Here is a 26,592-nt window from a genome sequence, read left to right on the forward strand (position 1 = left end):
CAGCTGGGAAGCAGAGGTGAGGACAGAGACCTCAGGCTTTGAGTTCCCTGCCGTCTCCTGGGGTATGGACTCTCTGTATCTTGGGACTCATAGGAGAGGCTGGCATGGAGGGGATGATCCTCACTTATGGCAGATGGTGGGACATGGTTTAGACCCTTTTATCCACACATACCAGGGGAATCAAAAGCAAAAATCCATCATAGGGAGGTGGAGCTTCAGAGCACATGGGTTGTAACTGGATTTGATCTGAGAGCCACTAGAAGACTAAAAGAGAGTAAATTTTGAAAAAGTTGTATCAAAATTAGTAGTATCCTATATTTCTAGGTGAAATATAGGGATATCGTTCATTATATGGATCACATATAAAAGCAATGATACTTTTACACATTGCATCAATTTCACTTGGGTTTTGTTGCTTTGTTGTTGTTTTGTGCTGCTGATTAAACCCTGGGCGTTACGCTTGCTAGGAGAATACTCTAAGCTATACTCCTGACCGTTCACATGTTCTTTACAGTATTGTTAAATGTGGCTTTTGGGAAATTTAGAATTACATACGTGATACCCATTTCCATTGAATGCTGTTAGGACAAAGCACGGTCTGAGACGGCCTTGCCTTTGGGGCCTAGTCAGTAGACAATTACAACAGGGTAAAGCAGCACCTGTGAAAACAAAGCAGGGCATCTAGACCCCAGTGAGTGCAGGAGCTGCTGCAAGTGCCTGCTAGGACAGCAGAGTCTGCAGGACATCCTGGTCCTCACACACCTGTGTATTGGTGAGTAGTCCATCACAAGCAGAGGAATGCAACCCAATAATGTAGCAGGGTCCTGTGGCTTCTAATAAATAACCCAGTAACTGTAGGAAAACAGCAGGTGGGCCAGCCCTGGGAATAAACATGTGGAAACAAAGGGGGCCCATTAAGAGACTCCTGGAGATCCATGGGGCTAACTTCTGACAGGGTCAGCTGGATCAGTGTACAGGTAGGACTTATGGCCAGAGGTGCCTCAATATACATCCAAGGGACATTTCTTCAGTCAAGGAGGCACACTAAGGTGCAGTTTGCCTGGTCTTTGACCCCAGCACCTACATTAACATAGGACTGATTTGCAGATGAAGTTCCCAGATTGGGATGGGCACCATGACAGCTCCAGGAGGAACCAACTAGGGCGTGGACGTCATGGAGGTGGAGGAAGGAGGGGAAGGACGTCATGCAGGTGAAAGGACCACTTAGGGCGTGGACGTCATGGAGGTGAACGACGTCATGGAGGTGAAGAAGGGTTACACATCTTAGTGGCCTAAGACCGCAGAGGATGGCCCGCATTTCTCCTGGAAAGCATCGTAGGGTAAGAAATGTGGAAGTGGCGTCACGTTTCCCGGTCCGTTCTCTCCTCCTCGCCGAGCCTTACTTGATTCCACTTGTAACAAAAGTCTTTTGCTTGGCGGCCTCGTGTCTGACAGTCACATCTTCTTCCCCTGGACACAGCGCGGGCTATGGAGCCCCAGCTCTCCTCTCTGCTTGGACACGCGAACCCTCACCAAGCCTGACAGCTGCCAGAGTCCCCTGTCGCGGACTCGGGGCCAGCCGGCCTGGGAGTCTGGCCCCTCTCCTGGGAGCGGGGGTGGGGGTGGGGGAGTGAGCGCGAGAAGTCTTGCTGCCCCCTGCTCGAGACCTGAGCGCTCTGCGCGCGATCACCCTCCAGGCCCGACAGACTCCGCCTTCGTTTTCGCAGCTCAGGGTCTCCTCAGCAGAGCAGCAGACAGGAAAGGCATGAATCGTGACATTTTAGACACACGTGTAGGCACACTGTGTGCTTCGGCATGGTATCAACGTTGTATCTACCTCGAAGTCACCTTCGTGACCAGGTAAAAAGCGAAGTCCTGACCGGGTCTCTTCCCAGCACAGCGAGAAGCGCCCCCTGGTCTGGCCTGGGCCAAGAACCTGTCACTCTGGCCCACGTCAGCCAACGATTGGGTCACAGTAGCTGTCACTCAAGGCTGGGGCGGTGCCCGGAGGCGGTCCTTGGGGGCGCTGGGGTGGAATTGTCCAATCAGGAGCGCAGGCGGGGCGGAAGGCGGGCCCGTCCTCTCCCACTCCGCTCCTCCCTCTCCCGGACTCGCCTGGGCTGCCCGGCGCCAGAGGACTGCTCAACCTGAGTGCCCTGCGAGCCCCTTGAGGGACTCCCCTAGGGGAGGAAAACCGGTCACCCTGGAGGCTAAAGTGGTGAGCGTGCTGCTGGCGGGGCCCGGTCAGCGCCTGCCATGGGGACCTGGCGCGTGCGGTGAGCTGCGGGGCGTGCGGCCGAGTGCCGGCTGGCGGGTGGCCCTGGGCCCGCTGGGCGAGTCCCCTCCCTGCTGGAGACTCCAGGGGCTTCTCAGGGAAATCCCCGCAGCTCCCCGCCCCAGAGGGCGCTGAGCGCGAGAGGGCATCAGGTGGAGGCTGGAATCTGCCGCCGCCGCAGGGGTCAGCAGTGTCCTGGGCCCTCTTTGCTCCCCAGGAGTCACCTGTGCATCCTCCAAACACATATCATTTCACATGTACAGGAAGCAGGATCACAAACCCACTTTCCCGTCCCCCATCCTCTCTTCTCCTAGGGCTATCTTTAAAAATCCAGTTTCTCCCTGCATTTCAAGATTCCAATTTCCCTTTTAGTTGACAGCATTGTGAACTGTTTGTTCCCCACGGTGCATCCAAGGGGACACAGTATTGTAATTGTCATGTTTTTTTTTTTTTTTCACTGATTGATGACAATTTTCAAAAGATTTATTTTCTGTTGGTGAATGTTTTCCATGAGAAGAAAGCAGAGAACAATAACCTGGAATTGCACTATAAAAAGTCTTGTGCCCTTTTCCTTTATGCTCCCTAGGCACCTGATGTCATCGTCTTTGAGACTTGAGGATGTGTTGGATGTCTCCTGAATTCAAAAAATGAAATCCACAGGCACAAAGGGTGAGAGCCAAGTAAAGGGATTTATTAGATATGAGAGCGTAGAGCTCCCACTGGGGGAGGGGTCCTAGGAGAGCTGCTGCAGCCTAGGAGTTTATGTAAGATCAGAGGGGAGTTGAGTGGCCTCAAAGACCCCAGGTTGGAGATTTTAAAGGAGAGGGTCTTTGAGTCCAGTCACCCCAGGGCACTAGCTCTAGAGATGTCAAGAAGTCACACTAGTATACCTGCCTTGAGGCCAGGCTCAGTGGGCACGAGCTTCACTCTTTAGTCTCTCCTAATATGAAAGCTTTTCTCCAGTCTGGTAGGGAACACATCTAACAGCTGGGGAAGCCAGTGCTGGCTGGGATATAAGGATGCTTCAGTGACATTAGGGACACACACCACAGCACACACCTCCCAAAACCACATCACACACCTCCCAAAACCACATCACAGCGCACACCACAGCACTGACCTCCCAGGACCACACCATAGTAAGAAATGCCACAAGACCTTCAGTTGTTCTAGATCCTTTCAGACACATGACAGAAGTCATTAGTGAGAGAAAGACGAGAAGTGCATGGAAAGTGGGAATGCCTTCATTTCCCTGCGACATTCAGAGGTTCAGGATGGTGCACCCAGAAGATGTGTGTATTAGCTTGACCTTAAGGTGTGAAAACACATTGATTTTCTGGGTTAAATCTCTCATCTTGTAGTGTAAGTCTCTATTCATAGTTTGTTTTCTATTGTTTTATTGAGCATTTTTGTATCTTGGCAAAGAGATTTATGTACACTGATATGTAGTATAGCATTATGTATACGTGGAGTATATATATGTGCATATACCTGTGTGTGTGTATGCTATATAGGTTACAGTACAGTTTTGTAAGTAAATAGTGTGTATTACATAAAACTATTTTATATGATAGTGTAATTAAGCACTATGTAATTAGTATAGTACATAGTATTTTACAGCGTCATATTATAGTATTAAATTCTTATTGATCTGTAGTATAAGGTGTTTCCATTTCCTTCTAACCAGCCCTGTTTGAAACCACATATTTTGAGGGAACCAAGAGCACCTCACTTTGATGTTTCTGCAAAGCTTTGCCCCTTGCCCACTGTTCTCTCCGCATCCAATGACAATCCCTCTGTGGGCCCGGATGGCTTCCTGTGCCCTCCTCTGCTTAACTCTGTGTGTATATAATACAGTTTCATTTTTCTTATGTGTCCAGTGGGGGTGTTACGTGTTTGTCCAAGTCACCCTGGGTGCTAATTCATTTATAGCTAGTGGTGTGAATGGGAGGCTGTTAGAAACCTTTGCAGCATAAACAGAATGGAGCGAACATGAATGAAAATAGCTGCTCAGCTTTTACTAATTGCTCTTGGTAACTGGTTCCATGGTACAGAGAAACCCACCTGCGTAGCACCTGCACTTTTTGATGGGTTTGGCTTTGGTCGGCCCACAGTTACTGATTTGTACCTGGTGTTGCCATTTCTCCCCTCACATGAGTACTCACATCCCCTATACATAATGGTTCACTGGCTTTACCCACTGAATGCCTTCCTCCCTCAAGGCAGTGAAAAGAACAGCTACCCAATAAGTGCTTCAGTCCTGATTAACAAGAGACAGGCTAAAGCTCTGTGGACCCTGCATTTAATTTGGGAACCATTACTAATTGCTTGGGATACTTCTGGGAGAGGCCCAGGGATGGTCCTTTGTGAAGTTTGAGAAAGAAGGGGATACTCACCTTGAGAAGAACTAAGTATATCACCTAGTTTCTTGCAGTTATCATGGAGCAGGCAAGAGTAGGGGCCTTGCTTGTCTCTCGTGTGCTGATCCCCTTACAGCAGTAGTGTGCACCCTTCTGTTGAGGGGCACATCCATGATGCCTGATGGTCTAAGTGCTGATAGGTAATGCATGAGGCATTAGCCCCTAGTGAAATCTGGGAGGAGTATCTCAACCATTCATGCAGCAGAAAACCCCTCACCAGTGTGTGAGTTTTCCTTAGCACTAATGCTTGTCAGCATGCCAAAGTCTCATGGAAGAAGGCTTGCTGGCCTTAGAAAAATGACTTACGGCAAATGGGTATTAACCTACACAAAAATAAGTCTCATTAATTGAAGGCTGAAGTGGTGTCTTCCAGTGTGGGTTGCTGGGCTTCTGGACTCTTCCCCTTAGCCACACACATGAGCACTAGCAGTGATCAGATAGAGACAGTACTGGGGAAGCCTGCAAGTTTGCATCAGTGGAAACCCAAAATGTCATAAATCCCTGTGGGTTGGGAAGGGAAAAGTGTCATGGGCAGTGATCAGATTTAGGAACCCAGCACCTGATGGCTTGGCTCTCCAAGACCCAGGAGTTGTACTGCCACAGCAACTACTGCCTGTGCCTCTGTCTCAACAAGTGTCCTGGTACCTCTGTGTAGGTGGCTCTCCAGACATCTTGGACCAATGCGGTTCTTCCTTATAGTTCTCAAGAGAAAACAAAGAGGGGATGGGTATATAACTCCACGATGGATCCCTTTCTTCACATGGGAGAGGCCCTATGTTCAATCCCCAGTACTGCAAAACAGTAAAACAACAATAAAAGAGCAAGTGTAGTTGAGCACGGTGGTGCATGTCTGTAATCCCAGTGGCTTGTGAGGCTGAGGCAAGAAGATCGTGGGTTCAAAGCCAGCCTCCACAACTCATTGAGGACCTATGCAACTCAATAAGACCCTGTCTCAAAATAAAAAATAAAAAGGGCTGGGGATATGGCTTGGTTGTTAAGTGCCCCTGGGTTCAATCCCTGGTACTAAAGAGCTCCAGCAACTGGACGTGATGGATTATTCAGGGTCAGTGTGGCCAAAGTTTCTTAGGACTGGGAGAATGTGGGCTCCATGGCTTGGGAGTGCTGGCCCAGGGGTGTAATAGGCTCCACTTTGTGTCTGAGTGTCAACCTTGCTGCTTGCTCATGGGAACATTGCCCCTTCCTGTTTTTCTCTCCCACTTCATGGCTGTAGGGAGAGCAGGTGAGCCTCCACTGTCCTGAGCTGAACTGCCTGCCCTTTTCCTTACTGCCTACCCTACTGCCCAGCTGCAGACCTGGAAATGGGCAACTGCTCTCTTGAGGATGAGGACCATCCCTGAGTACATCCTCTGACAGTTCCTGGAAAACAGCAGCTAGGGGGCAGCCTCAGGTAGTGTCAGCCTGAGGCCTCCCTCCTTCACCAGCAAGGCAAGAGAACTTGTCCTCCGCAAGGATCAGCACTGGGATGAGGACCGAGCTTTCAGTGTTAAGTTCACAACTCCATCCATTTCATGAGCTTTAATCCACCAGTGACTTTGATTTGACTTGGTGTGATTGTGGCCATCACAGGTTCTTCTACTCTATTTGAATGTCAGTTGTTACCATGTCTGATACTCTGGTCACACTGTACACATACATGTCCACACACCACGCTCTACAGGAAGGCTAAGAAAGGGTTGCAGTGGCCAGGTTCCAAGAGGCCTTATGAAGAGCAGAGAGCAGATGCAAATACAGGATGACCTATCAGGTGGTCAGAGAACGGCTTATCAACCCAGGAGCTGCCAAGGGGCAGCTGCCAAGCAGGTGGCTTTACTGGACAGCTTCAGGGTCAGCTGCGAGTGTCTGCTTACAGTGGGCCATGCCTCAGAGGAGGAGCCAGGACAGGGGAGGGCTATGTGGAAATCCCCTCTGTTGGTTTGTCACTTTTCTGGTATTTAAATTATGCCGCAGTCTGGCTGGGCACAAAATAACCGAGCTGCCACGAGGCACTTGTAGGTTTAAAACAGGAACTCCTTTTTTCTCCAAACTCCCACCAACCGGAAATCCCTCCTCTGGCACTTCCCCAACCAACGTGAACCCTCCAGGAATCCCCGCAAGAACTCCAAAGCAGCGGGCGCCCCATTGCCCGACAGTAAAGGTCAAATATACAATACAATCAATCCAGCATCACAGCAATTATATATAGCTTAACTCAAATCATCATCTTAATGGTTCGCTGGCAGTCACCTTTCAAACATTCCCTCTGGCAAATGCCAGGCGTCATTCTAACTGGGCAGTGGCTCTCAACAAAATTAGTTTAAGATAAAGTTGATGAAACTTAGGACAAGGTTTGTGTCTGCCGTTGGCAGGTGTGGTGACTGGAGGGGACTCATGGGTTCTGAAAAGTGCCTTTGTTCCTGGATGGACCATCGGGTGCGTCTGGTAGTCAGTAAGCATGAACCTTGTTCCTGCACATCCCATGCTTATTGCATTCCATAATAAAAAAGAGACTGAAAACTATTAATAAGGAGACTCTCTTTCTCAGGAGTCCTGTGTTGCTTGTAATTAATTGCTAAATTAAAATACAAAATAGCCTCCACTGTGAGAAGCACGCTCACCTGCAAGCCCAGAGGGTGGGCTAAGAGACACAGGAGCAGCAAGAAGCGAAGTTTTGCTTTAATGATGGTCTTGCAAGATGGGGGGTCTGCGGGTCCTGACCATGGAGCCCAGGCAGTCGGTGCCCCTCACAGCAGCTTGTGGAGGAGATGGCCAGGTGAGGGCCAAGGACATGCCACCAGGGGGAGGCGCCTGGACTTGTCCCTTTTAACACCTTCCCAGGAGTCCAGGAGCACTAGAGCTGTAGGGCCATTGTCCTGTGAGTCAGTCTGTTGTCCAGGAGGCTGTCCTCCCGCAGAGCAGGGCTCCTGCAAAGTCCCCAGAGGGAAGAGGTACTCCCACTCCCAGGGACCCAACCCTCAGGTGCCCCACACCTGTGCTCAGTCACATGCCCAGCAGGGTGTGGGCCACAGACTCCAGGAGCCACTGTCACTGCCCAGGGTGCAGCCCGGTGGACAGACGCAGCCTGGGGCAGAAGTCCTCAGAGAGCAGGCTCCTGCAAGCCTACCATGGGGCTCTCTGCAGAAGGGAATGTGTTATGTCCATAAACCATATCACAGCCACAGAAATCAGGTGACAGGAGCAGTTTGTACGGCTGTGCTGGGGGCTGGGGCTCCCCCAAGGGAGGGCAGCACGGATGTCCTTCTCTGGTCCTCAGATATGGTTTTTCTTTTTTACATAGGAGATATCTCTTCATCTCTTCGTGTTAATTTTTTATTAGTGCATTATAGTCTTACATGATAGTGGGGTTTGTTTTGACATTAGTATATGTCTGTGAAATAGGATCTGCTCATGTCAGTCCCTAGTACTTCTTCTTTCCCTCCATTCCCTTCTCTCCCTGCTTCCCTTCCTCTCTTCTCCTGGTCATCCTTCTATTTATTTATTTATTTATTTATTTTTATACTGGTACTTTGCAGATCTATACAAATGTGGAATTCACAGTTCTCATATATGAACACAGCATTACTTTTCATCCCACCATTCCTCCTTTTCCCTCCCTCCCTTCCCACCAACCCCCTTCCACTGTTCCAATGATCTCTCCTCTGTTTCATGGGGTTCCCCTGCCCCCCTTTCCCTTTAACTTGGTCTAGCTTCTGCGCATGGGAGAAAACATTTGACCCTTGACTTTCTGGGTCTGACTTATTTCACTTAGTGTGATGTTCTCCAATTCCATCCATTTACCAGAAGATGCTGTAATTTTATTTTTTAAGGCTGAATAAAACCCCATTGTGTCATAGGCCACATTTTCTTTATCCAGTCAACTGTTGACAGGCGCCTGGGCTGTGGACATCAGTCTTCTTTCAGTTAAAGGGTGAAACTATATCATCAATCAAAAGTATTCTATGGCTCTGAAGATTGTGGATTATTTGTTTCTGAATGAGGAAAACCAGGTCACTGATAGCATATTGGGATGCAGGTGCTTTGGACAGTTTGTAAAGAAAGACAAAGATGTAAAGAAATACACCAAGAGGTAAAGGATAAATCGGAAGCTGTAGTGTCCCCAAGCCAGAAAGAACAAATGGAGCTGACCCTGGGTCAGCAATGGAGATGCCTTGCCCTCCCAGGTCCAGGCTGTTCTGAGCCCAGGCCCTCTGCACCAGCACCCAGGCACTCAGGCCCTCTGCTCTTCTTCTGGCTCTGCACTGGCTCATCTACAGGAACACGGTTCCCACCCACCCCATCTGCAGGTGTGCTGAGGACCCCTCTCCACGACCTCCCTGAAGCCCCTCTCTGACTCAGGAGGCTCCATGGGGCACCAGTGAACACTGGCATCTGAATTTAAACTCTCAATCTCAGCAGCAATTTCACCCTGGACTAGGAACTTTGTATGGGCCACCAGGAGGAATGGGAGCCATGAGCATCCAGGAAAGCACAGCTCACAGGCCAGCGCCATCTGTGGACTCAACATTTCAGGCTGACCCGAGTGTCCATCAGCTGCACAGCTGAGGACCTGAGCCCCATTCCTGTCCTCCTCTCCCTCTCCAGGCTTCTTCTGCCCAGGACGGTGGCCCAGCAGCAGCTCGGTCCAGGCTGGTGAAGCAAACTCCTCCATCCACTCTGGTCCTATGTCCACAAGGAGCCAACTCCCTGAGGAATTCATGAGCAGCCCCACCAATGTGCTTGCTGACAGGTACTCCGTGTCCTCCTGGCCTCCTGGGGCCCTGCTGCAGGAAGAGGCCCCTCTAATGCCGAGGTAAGATGGGAAATAGTTTCTTATTTTCAAATGAACTCATATGGAAATCTGACATCACACATGAGAGATGACATGGAGGTTTCCTTGGGGGGTGGACTGCCTCTCTCATCATGTGACACTGGGCCAAGGGGCATGCCAATGGCAGCACTATCCTGTCAGCTGTGTGGGAGGGACTTGTCCTCAGCCCCCATATTCCTCCTGGATCAAGAGGCTTGTAATTTCCCACCAAGACACATGAGAAAGGGCGACTCCAAGAATATCCCACTCTTTCCTTGGGTGGACTGCACCTACCTTGGGGCCTTTCACTGGACGTCAGCTCCCAGCTGTGTTTATAAAGCAACAAGAGAGAAAAGACCTTGGACCACAGTACACAGTGTCACCTGGCAGGTGCAGGGGGAGCTCAGCAAGGCAGGGCAGACCCCAGGATGGAACTGGCCCTGGTGCTGCTCTGTGGTCCAGAGGGCATCAATTTGAGGGTTTCACTTGAAATATTTTGGCATTTTCAGGTCATGACTCTATGTCCTTCCTCTCCTGGATAGAGGGACCCTGGCCATGCTGGTCAGTGCAGGGGTAGGCACTGTGTCCTCATTTTTCTTCCTCATCCAGAGCTCAGCCCTGAGCAGCCCATCTTAGGCTCAGGGCATCTCTGATGATACACCCTGTAAACATCTGCTCCAGCTCAGGTGAGGAAAGGACCCTCCTCAGCTAATCCTGGGTCCTGCTCAGGGTGTGATCCAGGGTTGGGGTGGTGAGGGGGCTCCTGTACAGTGCAATGTGACCCCTTCCTTGCTCCTGCTGCCCTGCTCCTGTCCAGCACAGGGTGGCTGGGCCCAGATCTTTACATCTGTATGCAAATATGGCCCCTGCTGAGAATCCCTCTAGGACCTGGATATTGGTCTTCCTTTTTCGAATGCCCAGGCCTCCGGGAGTGTCAGGCATTTATGCCTGTGCTTGGGACCGGCCTGTTACGTGACTTTCAGCAGACCGTATCATAGAGCAGGAGGGAGAGGCTCATCTTCCTCAGCATTTCATCTCTGAGGGCAGCGCTCCTCTGTCACGCCCTTCCACCCTAGGCTGAGACCTCTGAAACCACGAGCCAGAATGAGTCCTTCTCCTTCTAAGTTGTTCCTGTCAGGTATGTCGGTCACAGCAACAACAAGGTGACCAGCAAACCTTCCCTATTACAGACAAAAAGCAAGCAAACAGAATACACTTTCAGCTGTAGGATGCTATTCTACAACCAATTTTTCTAGTGAATATTTTAATTTTCATCCATAGATTCAAAGAGTTATTCGATTACCCATTGGACTGATTTGAATGGACCCCTCCAGTGTGATGTGTCACTCTACAGAGTATAATAGGATGTCACCAGATCTTGCCCATTGACCTGGGGAGGAAAAATAAGAGAGGTAGAAGGTAGAAGCAGCGAGTCAAGAATGTAAGGGAGGAGCTAGAATAAAGAGATGCAAAACAAAGAGAGCAGTTGAAGTTAGGGTAACGGAGTTCACTGATGGAGATTCGCCACAATGCGCTGTCACTGTCCCAGAGGTGGCAGGTGGGCCAGGGTGGAGAAGATGTGGCCCAGGGCATCTGGTCTTTTTTTTCCCCTATAAGTTGGTCCAGATTTATTGAAATCTGTCACAGAAGACACAATTCAAATAAGAGTCACAGTCTTGGGTTGTAAGGCCTGTAAGGCTCTGTACCACTGAGCCACATCTCCACACAAGAATACAAAATGTATTAGTTCAAACTACAGTGTAAAAACAGATTCTAAAAATGAATAACGTGTCCTGATTAAATGTCTGCAAATGGTTTTTTTCCTCTGCACTTAACAACTGTTATGGCTCTTTAAAAAAATTCAAGCTAACAGTTTGGAATTTAATAAGAAAGCCCACATTTATTACAATGTGGAAGGTGTCCTCATTCAGCTCCAACCTTCACAAACTACTGGAAAATACTTTGAAAAAATAATTCACCTGTGTTTTTTTCATATCAGGGAAAATTAAACTCACATAATATCAGAAATCACCTCTTGCCTTATAAGTGCAAAATAGACTCCCCTGGCTTGACTCATAGTAAGCACAATTTGGGAGAAATAAAAGTAGCTGAGATAGACACTTTCCTTAGGAAGCCTTCCTCTGTTTTTGTGAAGCATTCTCTCAATCATGAAGCTGTATTCAAAAGAATCCATTCTATTCCCAAGATTATAATTAAAACAGGAAGAACAAATCTGATGGCCCTTACAGCAAACTTCATCATGTCAAGGCAATCCCTTAACTCCTGATATTTCCTTCCATTTCCTACTAATAGTGTCTTCCCCCACCCACTAGGATATGTGAGATTCTCTGTATTACAAACCCTTGCTTTTATTTTTTAAATTTTTTGTTGGCTTTATTTAAAACATCTTTTGAAAAAGGTACATAACTCTTCAAACCCTGCATTCAGTTTCCTGTTATGTAAGGAATGGAAGCAGACATGTCCCTGGGACCATCTGAGGTTTATATAACTTCTGTCCAACTATTTAGGAAGGTCCCTTGATTCTTTACAGATTAGAATTCAAAATAGGAAACAAATTCAGTTGTCAAACACCTGTTGCTAATTGAAAACAAATCTATACCACATAGCAAAATTTCATTTATTAAACATTATCTCATGCAAACTTAAATTTTAAAAAATAATCATTCCATGCTCCAAAGTAGATCATGAACCTATTTAAGACAAACATGGTAAAACAAATTTTCCCATCTTTATTTACAAAGTGTGGCATTTTTTTTAATGTTTATTTTTTAGGTGTAGATAGACACAACACAATGCCTTTTTTTTTTTATGTGGTGCTGAGGATCGAACCCAGGTCCCACCTATGCTAAGTGAGTGCTCTACCACTGAGCCACAATCCCAGCCCCAAGTGTGGCATTTTTGACTGACAGGATAATCAACATTATAGCTCAAACCTGTTGCTAAGGAACACTTTGTGTGTTTGTGTAGGGGGGTGTTTCTGGGATTGAATCAGGGCCTTGCACACGTGAAGCAGGCATTGTACCTCTGAGTCACGTCCCCAGCCCCAGAGAACACAATTTTAGACCTAGTAACAGAAAATCATCTGGTAACTTGACACATGGCCAATCCTAAGACTAGAAGGAAAAGCATTCTTTTGTTTTTTGCCCATTAGTGATTTTTCAGAGGAAACCAGGTAAAGGCTTCCAGCTCAATAGAGAAGACATTGTTCAGACAGGGGGGATGTTCTTTGGCAGACTCACAGGCAGTGCGGGGAGTCTGGCACCAATGGGGCTCTCACCACTCACTGTTTTGTGCCGGTTCCCCATAGCTGCCTCTCCCAGCATCATCGTGTTCACAGGACTGTCTGGAGCCTGCCCCTGATCGCCCACATCCATATGTCCACACTGCCTGCCCTCCTTCCAGCCCGCATCCCAATCTTTGCGAAGATCCGGTCATACAGACATGTACCATTTACATACTGCATGGCATTTTTTTGCATCTGCTCTTGAATAGTATTCCACAAAACAGAATCCACATACTGCTTTTTTTTTTCACTTTATACAGACCCATAATGATCTTCTTTATGTCACCACTTTTGCTGAAGAGTTCATAAATTTGTTTTTCAGTTGTGTTAAAGGAAAGATTTTCAACATATGATGTACAACTGTTCTTCAGTAATTTTTCCTGTTCTTCACTGTCACCCCGGAAGGGCTGGTCCCTGCACTGGTCAGCTCCACATGGCAGTTGCTGCTCAGTGGCTTCAGGAGGCCACCTCACAGTGCAGAGGGCAGGAATCTGATCTTCAAGTTCTTCATCCATGTATATTATTGAGCATTGACACTGTCTCAAAAACCAAGTTACAAATGGTGGACTGAGTGAGAAGGCAGGCCTGCAGTATGTGGCCAATCTTGCTTCACCACTTGAAAAGGAAGGAGTTGAACCCTACGGACTTGGTCTGGTATTTTCCTCCTGTGAAGAAGTTTTCTTCCCATTGGAGTGTATGTTTCCTTCAACTCCTGAAGTTGGGAGGTCCAAGGACCTCCTGCCTCTCTCTACTGCTCACTGTATGTGAGAGGCCATGACTATTATTTATCCCAGGCAAGTTTGGTGGCCAATTAACCAACACTAGTCCTTAAAACATTCTCTGCCTGTTTAATGTAAGGTCTTACGTTGGGGTTAGAAGTTCTCATTGATCACCTCTGTGGCCAGACAGGACTCTTCTCTGACAGTATGTCAGGATGGAAGAGCACTTTGGAGTATGGCAGAGGGCTGGTTTCTCTGTGCTGTCTGTAGAGTGACAGGTTATTACAATGCTTTGTTCTTGAGCCAAAATGGTTTTTGCATCAATTACTAATTTCCCCTCAAAACTCTCACTTTGTGGTAAGAATTTGGTTAGAATGAACTATTTAATATCATGAGAAACAGGGCTTCAGGAAGTTCACTAGTCCAACCGACACCTTTAATTGGAGCTTCACCAGGTCTATGACATGGAGCTGCCATCTCTATGATGAAAGCAGAGTTGCTCATGTCTGAAACTTCTGGTCATGATCTAAATCATTCTCTTCACATTAAGGTGGGAGAAATAGAGTTAAGAGAATAGGGCCAGGGCCGAGGAGCCCTAGAAACCAGCACATGGTGGAGTCTGAAAATCATCTCTGACTTCTAGTCCAGCCTGGATGTTGTTGGGGGAAAACAGGGTACTTAGAGATGCTTAGCAATGAGAAACAAAGTCCTCTTCCACCCACTTGTTCTCTTTGGAAGCACAAAACAAACAAAAAATGACACCCAAGCTGCATAACCAGGTGCTTCTTCTCCTATCCAGGGTGCAGGAGCTCCTGATTTTCTAAAATACGTCAACTCCCAGCTGACTTTTCTGCATATATTTAAATAAGTGGACAATTACTGATACATCTTGTTCTCTGTAACACAAATAATTTCCTTCACAGATGATGAAATATAAAATTGTAAGTGCCAAAATATGGAAGTAGGAAAATGGAAAGATGAAGGACTTATACAGAATGAGTCTAGGGAAGTTGAGCACCAAGAAACAGAGACATTTTCCCCGCTGTGCCAGAAGAGCCACAGTCAGGACAAGGTGGAGTATGAGCATGGCTGAATGCAGTGCACTAAGCTCCAGAACAGAAATAGAAAAGAGTGAGCAGTGTGCATTACCCTCCAAGGGGGAGCCAGGGGTGACTTTCAGAAGAGCCCATCACTTCATACAAGGATCTCAAATAGAAAACTCATAGGCCCTCATAAAATATAAATGTGGAAGAAAAGATATGATTTAAGATTGTCCAGTTTGTTTTATTAAATCATATCTTTAGGATCTCAGCAATGAGGGACAGGAAATGTGGGCAGCATCAACATTCACAAACACCACATAATCACTCTTTTATAGTCATTGAATCCATTGTTCCAGGATGATTTGAGGAAAACGCTATAGTAGGAAAAATAGAGGTAAATCTCCAGGTGCTGGTGTCCTCCAAAATTTTGGCATGTACTTTTGTGTCTACAAGTTGTGTTGACAGAATTCAGCTGAAAAGTTATTGCATATAGTCAAAACTAATTTTTCCAACAAACACTGATGTCTTTATGGAACTGTTTCTATAAGTGACAAAAAATCACTTGTAGAAATCAGTTGACATTGAAATAATATTTGTAATAAAATGAAAACCGCATTTAACAAGTTAATTCTTTGGAAAGCCAGAGGAGCAGCAGCCCCTTCGCCAGAACAGAGTGTGGGCAGGACCAGGCCCCTGTGAGTCCAGGGGAACGCACAATTGTGAAAAGCAAGTGTGTGTGGGGGCTACTGCAACCTCCACTGTATTCCCACTCCACCCCCAATGGGTCACTGTTCACACCCTCATGCCAAATACCAGGAATTCCGCACAGTTTCTGGCATGTGGGTGACTTTTAAGTTTCCAGGCAGAGAATACTCAAATTCAAAGGTGATGATGAGGTCTTCTATCCTTATTTTCAAAGCTTTAACAGCAAATGCAATATCTTTAGAAAGCGGTTACCTTTCTTGAGGCCAAACACTTCCCCAGAGCCCTCTGCAGGGCTCCTGTGACATCCTTGTTCCTCAGGCTGTAGATGAGCGGGTTGAGCATGGGCGTGAGGATGGTGTAGAAGGCAGACACTGCCTTGTCCTGCTCAGGGGTGTGGTAAGAGTGGGGCAGCACGTAGGTGTACATGGCGGCCCCGTAGAAGAGGCTGACCACCACCATGTGAGAGGAGCAGGTGGCCACGGCCTTCCGCCTGCCCTCTGCCTCACTCATCCTGTAAACAGCAATGAGAATCCTGGTGTAAGAGGCCGAGATGACGGAGAAGGGGATGAGAAGCATCAGGATGCAGCACACGTACATGGCTGTCTCATAGGCTGAGGTGTCCCTGCAGGAGAGCTTCAGAAGGGCGGGGACCTCACAGAAAAAGTGGTTGATTGCCCGAGAGGCACAGAAGGGGAACTGCATGGTGACTGGGGTGAGCAGGAAACCGTCTGCAGACCCTCCCAGCCAGGCGGCCACCACGATCAGCAGGCAGACCTTGCGGCTCATCAGCACAGGGTAGCGCAGAGGGTGGCAGATGGCCACGTAGCGGTCGTAGGACATGAGTCCTAGGAGGAAGAACTCTGCCCCTGCCAAGGTCAGGTAGAGGAAGTGCTGGGCAGTGCACCCTGCAAAGGAGATGGCCCTCTGGCTGGTGGCCTGGTCCAGCAGCATCTTGGGCACGATGGTGGAGATGTACAGGATGTCCATGAGGGAGAGCTGGCTGAGCAGGAAGTACATGGGGGTGTGCAGCCGGGGGTCGGCACGGATGAGCAGGATCATGGTGGTGTTGCTGGCAATGGAGATCACGAAGACCAGGAGAATGAGGGAAAAGAGCAGCCAGGGGAAGCGGCTGCCACTGAACAACCCCAGGAGGACAAAGTCAGCGTACAGGGAGCTGTTGCCCCACTCCATAGCGCTGCAGGCTGCACAGAGGGTGGGACTCAAGCTGGAGAAGTACAGGTGGGCTTAGAGCATCATGGCGTGGCCACGCCCAGATCCAGGCTCAGGCTTCTGACCTCACGAATCTTGGAACAGGCTGGGCAGGTGTCATGCCCCATTACAGCATCATCCACTCAGGAGCAGGATGCCCGCCAGCAGCCTGGCCTTGCTAAGTTAGAGATCCTGAGGCAGTAAGTCCATCTGCTTTTGTTTAAGGACATTCATCCTCTGTCTCTCAAGCACTGTCCTACCTGGAGAGGAGCCGTCCTGCTGGACAGGGCAGAGTGGACGTGAAAAGAGTGGCCAGCCCCGCCCTACCCTGCACCAGGCTTTGGTCCTCACACTGCAGGGTCAAAGCCACAAGTCAGGAGCACGTGTGCTGTCCACGGGGAGACGGCCACGTGGGCTCCACCTTGTTTGCAGGTTCTTGAAGGTTTGCACACTGTAAAACTCGATGCTTGACGTGTTTATCAGGTGCTCAGTGTTGGAAGGCAAAGACTCTGCCAAAGTGTGAACACAGAGCCCTCACTGTGAGGGGCAATCCAGGGTCAGCAGAGAAAGGCTGTCAAGGGGGAAGTAATGCTGAGGATCAGGGTTATTATCTTCCCCTTTCAGCAGAAAACTATGGGTTATTAGCAGACAACTTACTCACCTGTGAAGTGAATAAACTCAGCAATTATGATATAACATTTTAATAGAAAAATAGAAGGATTAACTGATTTAAATAATATCAGGAGTTATTATCTCCCAAGTTACTTTGCTCTTAAATTTGAAGTCAGATCATGCATACTTAGCCATTTCAGTCAAATACTATCTTACCACAAATATGAACATTATGGGTCACTTGGACAGTTTATGTTGACATCACAGAGACCTACATTGCGCAGCCTGGTGTCCAGGAGTCCTAGGAAGCTGCTGAGCTCCTGAAACATTAAAACTGAGGATGTACTGTAACTACACAGTAATTGCAGAGGTCTGGTGACTCATAAATAGTAAGTTACATTCCCCCCACACCTCATGAAATACTAGAGGACTCTCTACCCACTCCACAGAGAAAAAAGGTGAGACCTAAAGAGGGTCAGAAACTCCTCAGGGCACAGGCTCTGCTGGTCCAGGGCAGTCTAACTGCTCTAGGCTGGTTTTTGCTGAGCCAGAGTGGACAGAGAGTGTCGTGAATTAAACATGCATTAAACCAGTTAAGTCATCAGTACCTCACCCTGGGCAAGCCAAACTTTTAGGTTCTGAGTGGACCTAAAAGTCTGTGAAGACCTGGTCCCTTCTTGCAAGGAGCACAGAGAGGAGGGACAGGAATTGCCCTTGCAGTGTGTGTGGCCAGGGTGTCCTTCAAGAATGGCTTTGATTAGAATCTCCAGGGTTTTGACCTCTCTCTGGCTGGTGCACAAGAGAGAAGAAGAGGGCAGAACAGGGAGAGGACAGGGCAGGGCAGCAATGCAAGCCAGAGCCCAGGGCTGCACACAAGAGGTCCAGTCAGGACCCCTGTGCAGTTGGCCACAGCCACCACGGATGGATGTCAATCATGAAAAGTGAATCCTCAGCCCGCCTCAACCCAGGAGCCTGGCTCCCTGTGCTCTGTCCAGCTTCCCCTGTCCTGAGACATAGCTGGTTCCCAGCAGAGCTCCTCTCCAGGTGTTTTCCTGATGTATGCCCTTTCTAATTTTGCCTTCTTTCTCTCCACTGTCTTAAGCCTCTGGGGAAATTAAAGAAAAGCACTCAGCAGCATTCCAAGTGATGGAGAGAGAGAGCGAGTTGCGCTGACCTTCAGCATTTTAATGAGAGCAAGCCCCATGGAGAGCTGTGATCATTAGTGCACTACAGATCCAGGGAATGGCAGGTGGTCAGTGGAGACCAGGCACAGAGACTGCCATTGGTCCATGGTAATGTCAAAGCCCAAGAGCACAAATGGGCACATGCGCCTTCCTGTCAGGGTGTTGTCCCCAGCCCTGACCACGAACATTCCTGGAGCTGAACTTGCTAATGAGGCCTTGGAGACTTCCCAGCCTTGCTCACAAAGGGAAGGGAGATTGGAGGCTCATAATTCCTTAGATTTTAAGAGCATCTTTGTCTTTCTCTGTCAGTGTTGTCTGTGTCCTGTGTTTAAACCATCACAAAGGAGTATAAGAGCACTGAGGAGAATATGGGAAATGAGAAAAGGGAAAGGAATCCCCTGGGATACTCCATTCCCTTGTTTAAAAATCATTATGTCTATGCATAACTCATGCTATTCTACTCTATTCTAGTCCATTATTTTATTATTTATGGTGGTGCTATGAATTGAACATACAAGCACTCTACCACTGCACCACACCCCTGTGCCTAACTTAAACTTTAGCATTCTTCCAATCTGATATGTAGTTAAGACCCCTTTTCTGTATAGATGTGGGGGTGTCTTCTCAGATTACCATGATGGTTGATTGATGTGACATGCACTTTCGAGGGCTCCTTGTTTGATTGACAAGCACATTGCTTCTCAGTTTGCTTATGAAACACTGTATCTTGAGGTTGCTTCTCTGGGTAGGTGGTAGAAGGTGGGTTATTGGGCTTTAGAATCCCGTCACCAAAGTGCTAGTTGGGCTGCTGACCAGTGATGCCAGCCAACCACAGAGCACACTCGGGGCTCCCTGCTTGCTTAGCTCTTAGCAAGAGCATCTAGATGGTCATTTATTCGATTTTTGTTTATGACTAAGAAACCTCAGAATGTTTTCATGGGTATATTTTGCCCTCTCTATATATTGGGATTTAATTGCTCATGACATTTGCCCTTTTAGGGATTTCTCAAAATTGGCCTGCTCTCTTTATAGAATAAGGGCATTCTTCTAAGTGTGATATTTGTTGCAACTTCTTTACCCAAACCATTATTTTTTATTTTGACTTTATTTGATTTTAGGCAAAGAGCACCAGCAGTGGCAGCCCCTGCTGGCGTCTGTCCCTAGCTCTCCTCTGCAATACAGCAGATCCAATAGCAGGGAGCTGGGTGTCTTTGTCTTTCCCCTTTTGTATGCAGTCATTTTCCTGTGAAAAAACTGCTCTCTGTGAAGAACTGACACAATCCTTGGTGACCACCTAACTCAGAAGGTGTGTGACAGTTCAGTAAGGCTGGCCTAGACAGGATGTGAGGACAGCTGTCCCCTGGGAAGCAGGGTGAAGAGTGACCCTCCCATAGCCCATAATCCTCGGCATGATGTTTCCCCAAACAGTGTTTCTATGCGAAGTCCACTTGTACTTGTTCCATAAAAGACATAAAACAATGCCATTGGGGAATCTTTAGAATGGAGGAGGAATTTCAACAAAGCCAAGGAACCATCCTTCCTTCTGAAGCCAGAGCAAAGGCATGGCCACTTTTGCAGTGAAGTCTTAAGAAACCCTGAGCTGAGGTCTTCCCTGTCTTCTATCCTGGACATCTGCTTTCCCATGGAGTTTGGCCTGGGAATATCATGAACCTCAAACAGAGTGGGGGTCAGAAAAATTCAGCCCCATCATTCATAAGCTTCCTGATGTCTGGCAAGCCTCTCACCACCCAGCAGCCTCGCCCCGAGTACCAGATAGGAAAGTGAGGGGCCACACTTCCCTGGAGTCGATGCAGAGGGCTGTGTAACTAAACCACCTTTAGAGACATGAATGGCCTGAGGAAGTGGAAGAGTGTAGACAATCAGACAAACTCCTCTCCCTGTAAACATTTTAAATCATACAATTGAGCACTTGGTTCCAATGATGAAAACTCTCTTGAGTCTTTACATTGAAATATATCTGCCAAGGATTTTCCTGAGCAGAAAGTCATCAACATTCTGACACATGCAGTATATAAGTGAGACCCTCATGTCAGCTGACATAAGAAATGAGGTCAGAAGGTAGAATTTTTGAGTCACACTGATTCATAAACATCTATAATTAGGATGCTGAGACATGGCAACCTCAGTATTACCCAGGGTTTCCCTGGTTTTAATCAACTTTCCACTAAGTCCAGAGTCTCATAATTAAAGCAGCCTGTGATTGATGGATATGGAGTTCTCAAAGTTACTTACCTTACACTGTAGCTTCCTCAAGTCTGATGACCCGAATCTGAAGATCAAGTACCTGCTGTTCAGAGAAGAATCTTAAACTAGTAAATGTGATTGTTTAGCTTTTCTTTGCATGAAGCACGTGGGAGCATGAGAGGCAGAACACAGATCTTCCAACCTAAAGACGTTCCGTGCTGTGAAAAGAAGCAGAGCAGAGAGGAACAGGAGGCAGGAGACGCTGCAGGCGGGAGCGGCTGCAGAGTCAGAGTGAAAAGGTGCAGTGGCCTGGCCTGGAGTGATGTCCTTTTGGCACAAGGGTAGGCAGTCTCATAGACTTTTAAACTAGACAAGGACAGGCAAACAAATCAATGACCTGGAGACAGAACAGCCTGAGTCTTAAGTGCCCAACAGCAGGCTTGCAGAAGTTGTGACAGCGCTACATTATGTAGGCTGCAAAACACAAAGAGATGGAGGGGCTTAAATAGGAGAGCTTGCATCATGGTGTGGACCAGTGGTCCCATCTGGAAGGAGTATGTCATCAGAATGCTCATCCCTATGGGTATCTTTGTCCCTGAGGTGCACATAAATGTGACAAGTCTCTTCACCCTACTTTTCTTTTAATTAAGGAAAATTACACAGTGCACATAAATGTGACAAGTCTCTTCACCCTACTTTTCTTTTAATTAAGGAAAATAAAACCTTTCAATTTATATGGAATTACAATAATTAAATTGTCCCCATATAATTTGGGTTGTGGGTCCCTGAAATTCAAACTAAATTGCTTCTTTTCCTTGACTTTTTTTGTGGCATTGCTTTGGAAGTTTCTTTCCTTTTTCACATTCCCAATCTATATGCATTCTTCTCTTCAAGGAAAATCCAAACTTGCGAAGGCAGTACTGTCTTGTCAAAGATACTGCATTTCGGGGCTGGGGATATGGCTCAGTTGGTACAGTGCTTGCCTTGCATGTACAAGGCCCTGGTTCAATTCTCAGCACCACATATACACACAAAAAAAGATGCTGCATTTCAGGCCATCACTTAAGCATTTGCTTGGCATGTGATCTTCATGTCTTATACATTAGGAAGCTATCAGCATTGCAAAGCACTTACTTGGGATGGTATCTGCAACATCCATGTTACAAGGCATGATTTGCTGCAGCTTTGCAGGCAGGATTGTATGATGGGGAAAAAATGCAGGCTTTGGAATCTGCTGCCAGGGTGTGAGTCTCAGCTCTGCACTTCCGTGAACTTGAGAAAGTATCTAACTTCTTTGTGCTTCAGTTTAGCAGATAATAAAATTTGAACTTCTCTGAATTGTTATGAGGATGATCTGAGAATATACATGCAGCTCCATGGTTTTTTTGGCCCATACGTGTAAATGTCAAATAGTACTGGTGATAGTCACAGTGCATGAATGTTTTTGTGTTTGGTTGTTAATCACAGTGTTATTGGTGAGAGAACATGGACAGGTGGAATAGGAATTTGTGATGGGTGTACTTGTCCTGGATCCTCATCACAGGTGCAGACAGCTTCTTCAGAAGAGGCTGGGGGGCTGCACATGTGGGACAATGGCACTGAGAAATATCAGGACAGTGGGAGGTCACTCTGTAGGGAGCAGGGCCAGTCAAGCTAATCTAACACAGCACTTTGGAAGATGGAAATAAGGTACTTGGCTCACTCTGAGTGAAGCCAAATTGTTGCGTAATACTGTCACACAGAGCAAGGACTAAGAGCATAGAGCTGGGCTCAAATCTGCCACTCAGTGGCATGACAGGGGCTTAAAGAAGCTGCATGTGCTCAAGGCACTGACCCTCAGGCCCACAGATGCCTGACAGGTGACTGGAAGCAGAACGAGGCTGGGCATCTCGGCCTCCAAGTAGAGTCTGTCTCCTCCATCACCTTAGCTTGCTCTGCAGAACTGCTAATCATTAAGGAGCACTCATCAGAAGCTTGTAATGCCAGGTTCATTAGACCTGCACTCTCCTGACTTTTCTCATTCTGCTTCAAGACTGAGGCAAGACCTGCAGGGTCATCCCACCGGCAGCTGTGAGAGCATCAGGCCTCTGGGGTGGTGCCTGGCAGTTCTCAGCCTTGTCCTACTCCTGAGCAGCAAGTGGAAATTGTCTTTCCCTTCTCTGGAGTGCTTCTCAGAACAGGAACTGGGATAATTATCCACCAGGCCAATGAGACCAGGAGGCTTAATTTGGCAGGCCTCTTGCCCTGCCCAGATTCTTCCTCCATTTCTACCTACAGCACCTGTAGGTGCTGAGGTACTGTCTTCCAGCATGCCCCTCCCAGCACAGCCTATTAAATGGAGTTCTTTCTGGGTTTCCCATGACCTTTTCTGCTTGATTACTGGGGCGAGTGTCTGGACCTTGTTGTTGGATCCCTGACAGGCTGCTGGCCTAGGATCCCACTAGTGAGGGTTGCTTTGAACACGTGTTTGTCAATGACCTCATCTACTATGAAGAGGAAATGGTGTGCCTCAGAGCACTGTAGGGTTAGGGCAGGATGCTGGCCACCATCATTCTTTTTTTTTTGGTGGTGCTGGGGATTGAACCCAAGGCCTTGTGCATGCAAGGCAAGCACTCTGCCAACTGAGCTATGTCCCCAGCCCCCATCATTCCTTTTTGTCCAGCTCTCTGTGCAGCTGGGCACCACTCCACTGGGGTCCTAGGTTTAGGGAAACATTTCTGTAATTCTCTAATTAGTCTCTTGAACATGTACTTTCATTTTCATTTTATGCCTCAAGAGCTCTTCATTCTCTAATTGGTCCTTTTCATATAATTTTACTCTTTATAGACACAGTGACCTTAAATATCTAAGGACATAAATCATGTTTTTAGGTTTGGACTGTCTCCTCTGTTCCCTTCCTTCTTCTCCTCAGCTGTCTCCTCTGTGTACTTTGCTCTTCCTTTTAATTTATTTATTCTTCCAACTGTACCAGTCTATGCAGGACACTGCACTATGTACCCACATCAGAGTGTGGACGTTTCCACCTCCTGTCATTACTTTGTGTCTGGCGACTTGAGTTCTTTGAAGTCACTCACGGGTGCAGAGCAGGCTGTTTTGCTGCATCTCCAGTCTCCCGTCTCCCGCTGTGCAGGGAGCTCGGTTCTCTCCTGCTGCCCTGGGGCCAGCCTTCTGGCTGAGCATCTTTCCCCAGGTTAAGCATCTCCACCACCATCTAGATTATAGGTGGAAGCAGGATCTCAGGGACCTGCCACAGGAGGCGGAGCTGAGCCCACAGCAGTCACAGAGACCAGCTCTGGGCAGTGGCAGTGGCCCAGCAGGGATTTGTGGGTGGAAGCCGAGCACATCGCTGCCTTCTGGGCCTCCGACCCGGCCTTGGGGTCTCAGGGCAGCACACTCCTTCCCCTTCCCCTCCATGAGCTCCAGGGTTGCCTCTGCGATTTCATTTCTCCTTTTCTGAGCCTCAGGGTCCGGCTCAGAGACCTCTGCATGATGGGCTCCTGAACTCCTGGCTCTTTGTAAGGACTCCTCTGATGTCTAGCCTGTGGGCTGTCCCCTCAACTGGCCACTCCTTTCAGCAGCGTCAGGAGGTGGTGGTCCCTCAGGACCTGTATCGCACCCTATTTTATTTTTTTTTAATTATTTTTTTTTGTTTACACATGACAGTGGAATGCATTACAATTCTTACTACACGTATAGAGCACAATTTTTCATATCTCTGGTTGTATACATAGTATATTCACACCAATTCATGTCTTCATACCTATACTTTGGATAATAATGATCATCACGTTCCACCATCATTAATAACCCCTGCCCCCTCCTTTCCCCTCCCACCCCTCTTCCCTATCTAGAACTCGTCTGTTCCTCCCATGCTTCCCCTCCCAACCCCACTATGAATCAGCCTCCTTGTATCAAGGAAAACATTTGGCATTTGGTTTTTGGGGATTGGCTAACTTCACTTAGCATTATCTTCTCTAGCTTCATCCATTTACCTGCAAATGCCATGATTTTATTCTCTTTTATTGCTGAGTAATAATGCCACATTTTTTTTATTCATTCATTCATCCACTGAAGGGCATCTAGGTTGGCTCCACAGTTTAATTTTGTGAATTGTGCTGCTGTAAACATTGATGTGGCTGTGTCCCTGTAGTATGCTGTTTTAAAGTCTTTTGGGTATAGACTAAGGAGAGGGATAGCTGGGTCAAATGGTGGCTCCATTCCCAGTTTTCCAAGAAATCTCCATACTTCTTTCTATATTGGTTGCACTAGTTTGTAGTCCCACCAGCAATGTATGAGTGTGCCTTTTTCCCCACAGCCTCTCCAACACTTATTGTTGTTTGTATTCATAATAGCTGCCATTCTGACTGGAGTGAGATGAAATCTTAGAGTAGTTTTATTTGCATTTCTCTAATTGCTAGCAATGATGAACATTTTTTCATATATTTGTTGATAGATTGTGTATCATCTTCTGAGAAGTGTCTGTTCAGGTCCTTGGTCAATTTATTGATTGGGTTATTTAGTTTTTTGGTGGTTAACTTTTTGAGTTTTTTTATATATCCTAGAGATTAGTGCTCTATCTGATGTATGAGGAGTAAAAATTTGCTCCCAAGATGTAGGCTCTCTTTTTACCTCACAGATTGTTTCTTTTCCTGAGAAGAAACTTTTTAGTTTGAGTCCATCCCATTTATTAATTCTTTATTTTAATTCTTGCATCAAAGGAGCTTATTAAGGAAGTTGGGGCCTGATCCCACATGATGGAGATTAGGGCCTACTTTTTCTTCTATTAGACACAGGGTCTCTGGTTTTATTCCTAAGTCCTTGATCCATTTTGAATTGAGTTTTGTGCATGGTGAAAGATAGGGTTTTAATTTAATTTTTCTGCACAAGGATTTCCAGTTTTCCCAGCACCATTTGTTGAAGATGCTGTTTTTTCTCCAATGCATGTTCTTGGCACCTTTGTCTAATATAAAATAATTATAATTTTGTGGGTTTGTCTCTGTGTCCTCTATTCTGTACCATTGGTCTACCAGTATGTTTTGGTGCCAATATCATGCTGTTTTTGTTATATTACTCTATAGTATAGTTTAAGGTCTGGTATAGTGAAGCCACCTGCTTCACTCTTCCTGCTAAGGATTGCTTTAGCTATTCTGGGTCTCTTATTTTTCCAGATGAATTTCATGATTGCCTTTTCTATTTCTATGAGAAATGTCATTGGGATTTTGATTGGAATTGCATTAAATCTGTATATTGCTTTTGGAAGTATGGCCATTTTGATAATAATAATTCTGTCTATTCAAGAGTAAGGTAGATCTTTCTATCTTCTAAGGTCTTCTTTGACTTCTTTCTTTAGGGTTCTGTAATTTTCATTATGTAGATCTTTCACCTCTTTTGTTGATTCCCAAATATTTTATTTTTTGAGGCTATTGTAAATGGGGTAGGGTAGTTTTCCTTTTCTGAGGATTTATCACTATTATACAGAAATGCCTTTGATTTATGGGTGTTGATTTTACTTCCTGTTACTTTGCTGAATTCATTTACTAGTTCTAGAAGTTTTCTGGTGAAATTTTAGGGTCTTCTAGGTATAGAATCATATCAGCAGCAAATAGTGCCAGTTTGAGTTCTTCTTTTCTTATAATTATCCCTTTAATTTTTTTTCATCTGTCTAATTGCTCTGGGCAGCATTTCAAGAACTATGTTAAATAGAAGTGGTGAGAGAGGGCATCCCTGTCTTGTTCCAGTTTTTAGAGGGGATGCCTTCAATTTTTCTCCATTTAGTATGATGTTGGCCTGGGACTTATTTTATCATTGATTTCTAATTTCATTCCAATATGATCTTATAGAATGCAAAGTAGTAACTCTACTTTTTTATATTTGCTAAGAGTTGTCTTGTGGCATTATATATGGTCTATTTTAGAGAAGGATCCATGTGCTGCTGAGAAGAAAGTGTATTCACTCGTTGAAAGATGAAATATTCTATATGTGTCAGTTGGTCTAAGTTATTGATTGTATTATTGAGTTTTATAGTTTCTTTGTTCAGCTTTTGTTTGGAAGATCTATCTAGTGATGAAAGAGCTAAGTTAAAGTCACCCAAAATTATTGTATTGTGGTCTAT

General features: G+C 46.6%; 1 protein-coding gene and 1 long non-coding RNA gene across 5 annotated transcripts; one reads left to right on the forward strand and one right to left on the reverse strand.

Annotated features, from left to right (window-relative positions):
- The first annotated feature begins 2,101 nt into the window (after positions 1 to 2,101).
- On the forward strand, positions 2,102 to 15,082 carry LOC139705727 (uncharacterized). Of its 4 annotated transcripts, XR_011707538.1 has the most exons (4): positions 2,102 to 2,276; positions 2,862 to 2,944; positions 9,295 to 9,502; positions 13,126 to 15,082. It is a non-coding gene; the product is annotated as an uncharacterized lncRNA (long non-coding RNA). The 4 variants fall into 4 exon arrangements; XR_011707539.1 differs by lacking the exon at positions 13,126 to 15,082 and having other exon boundaries at positions 9,295 to 12,129; XR_011707537.1 differs by lacking the exons at positions 9,295 to 9,502; positions 13,126 to 15,082 and adding an exon at positions 5,927 to 7,213.
- A 425-nt stretch (positions 15,083 to 15,507) lies between these two features.
- Positions 15,508 to 16,461, reverse strand: LOC139705613 (olfactory receptor 2T27). Its single transcript, XM_071611771.1, has one exon. It carries the CDS (start codon positions 16,459 to 16,461, stop codon positions 15,508 to 15,510), a length of 954 nt encoding a protein of 317 aa, XP_071467872.1.
- Positions 16,462 to 26,592: the final 10,131 nt, after the last annotated feature.

This window comes from Marmota flaviventris, chromosome 5, assembly GCF_047511675.1.
Source record: "Marmota flaviventris isolate mMarFla1 chromosome 5, mMarFla1.hap1, whole genome shotgun sequence".
In the NCBI taxonomy this organism is placed as follows: domain Eukaryota; kingdom Metazoa; phylum Chordata; class Mammalia; order Rodentia; family Sciuridae; genus Marmota; species Marmota flaviventris.

Excerpts from the sequence above, each read along its gene's own strand:
- LOC139705613 (XM_071611771.1), bottom strand. The coding sequence starts at position 16,461 with ATGGAGTGGGGCAACAGCTCCCTGTACGCTGACTTTGTCCTCCTGGGG.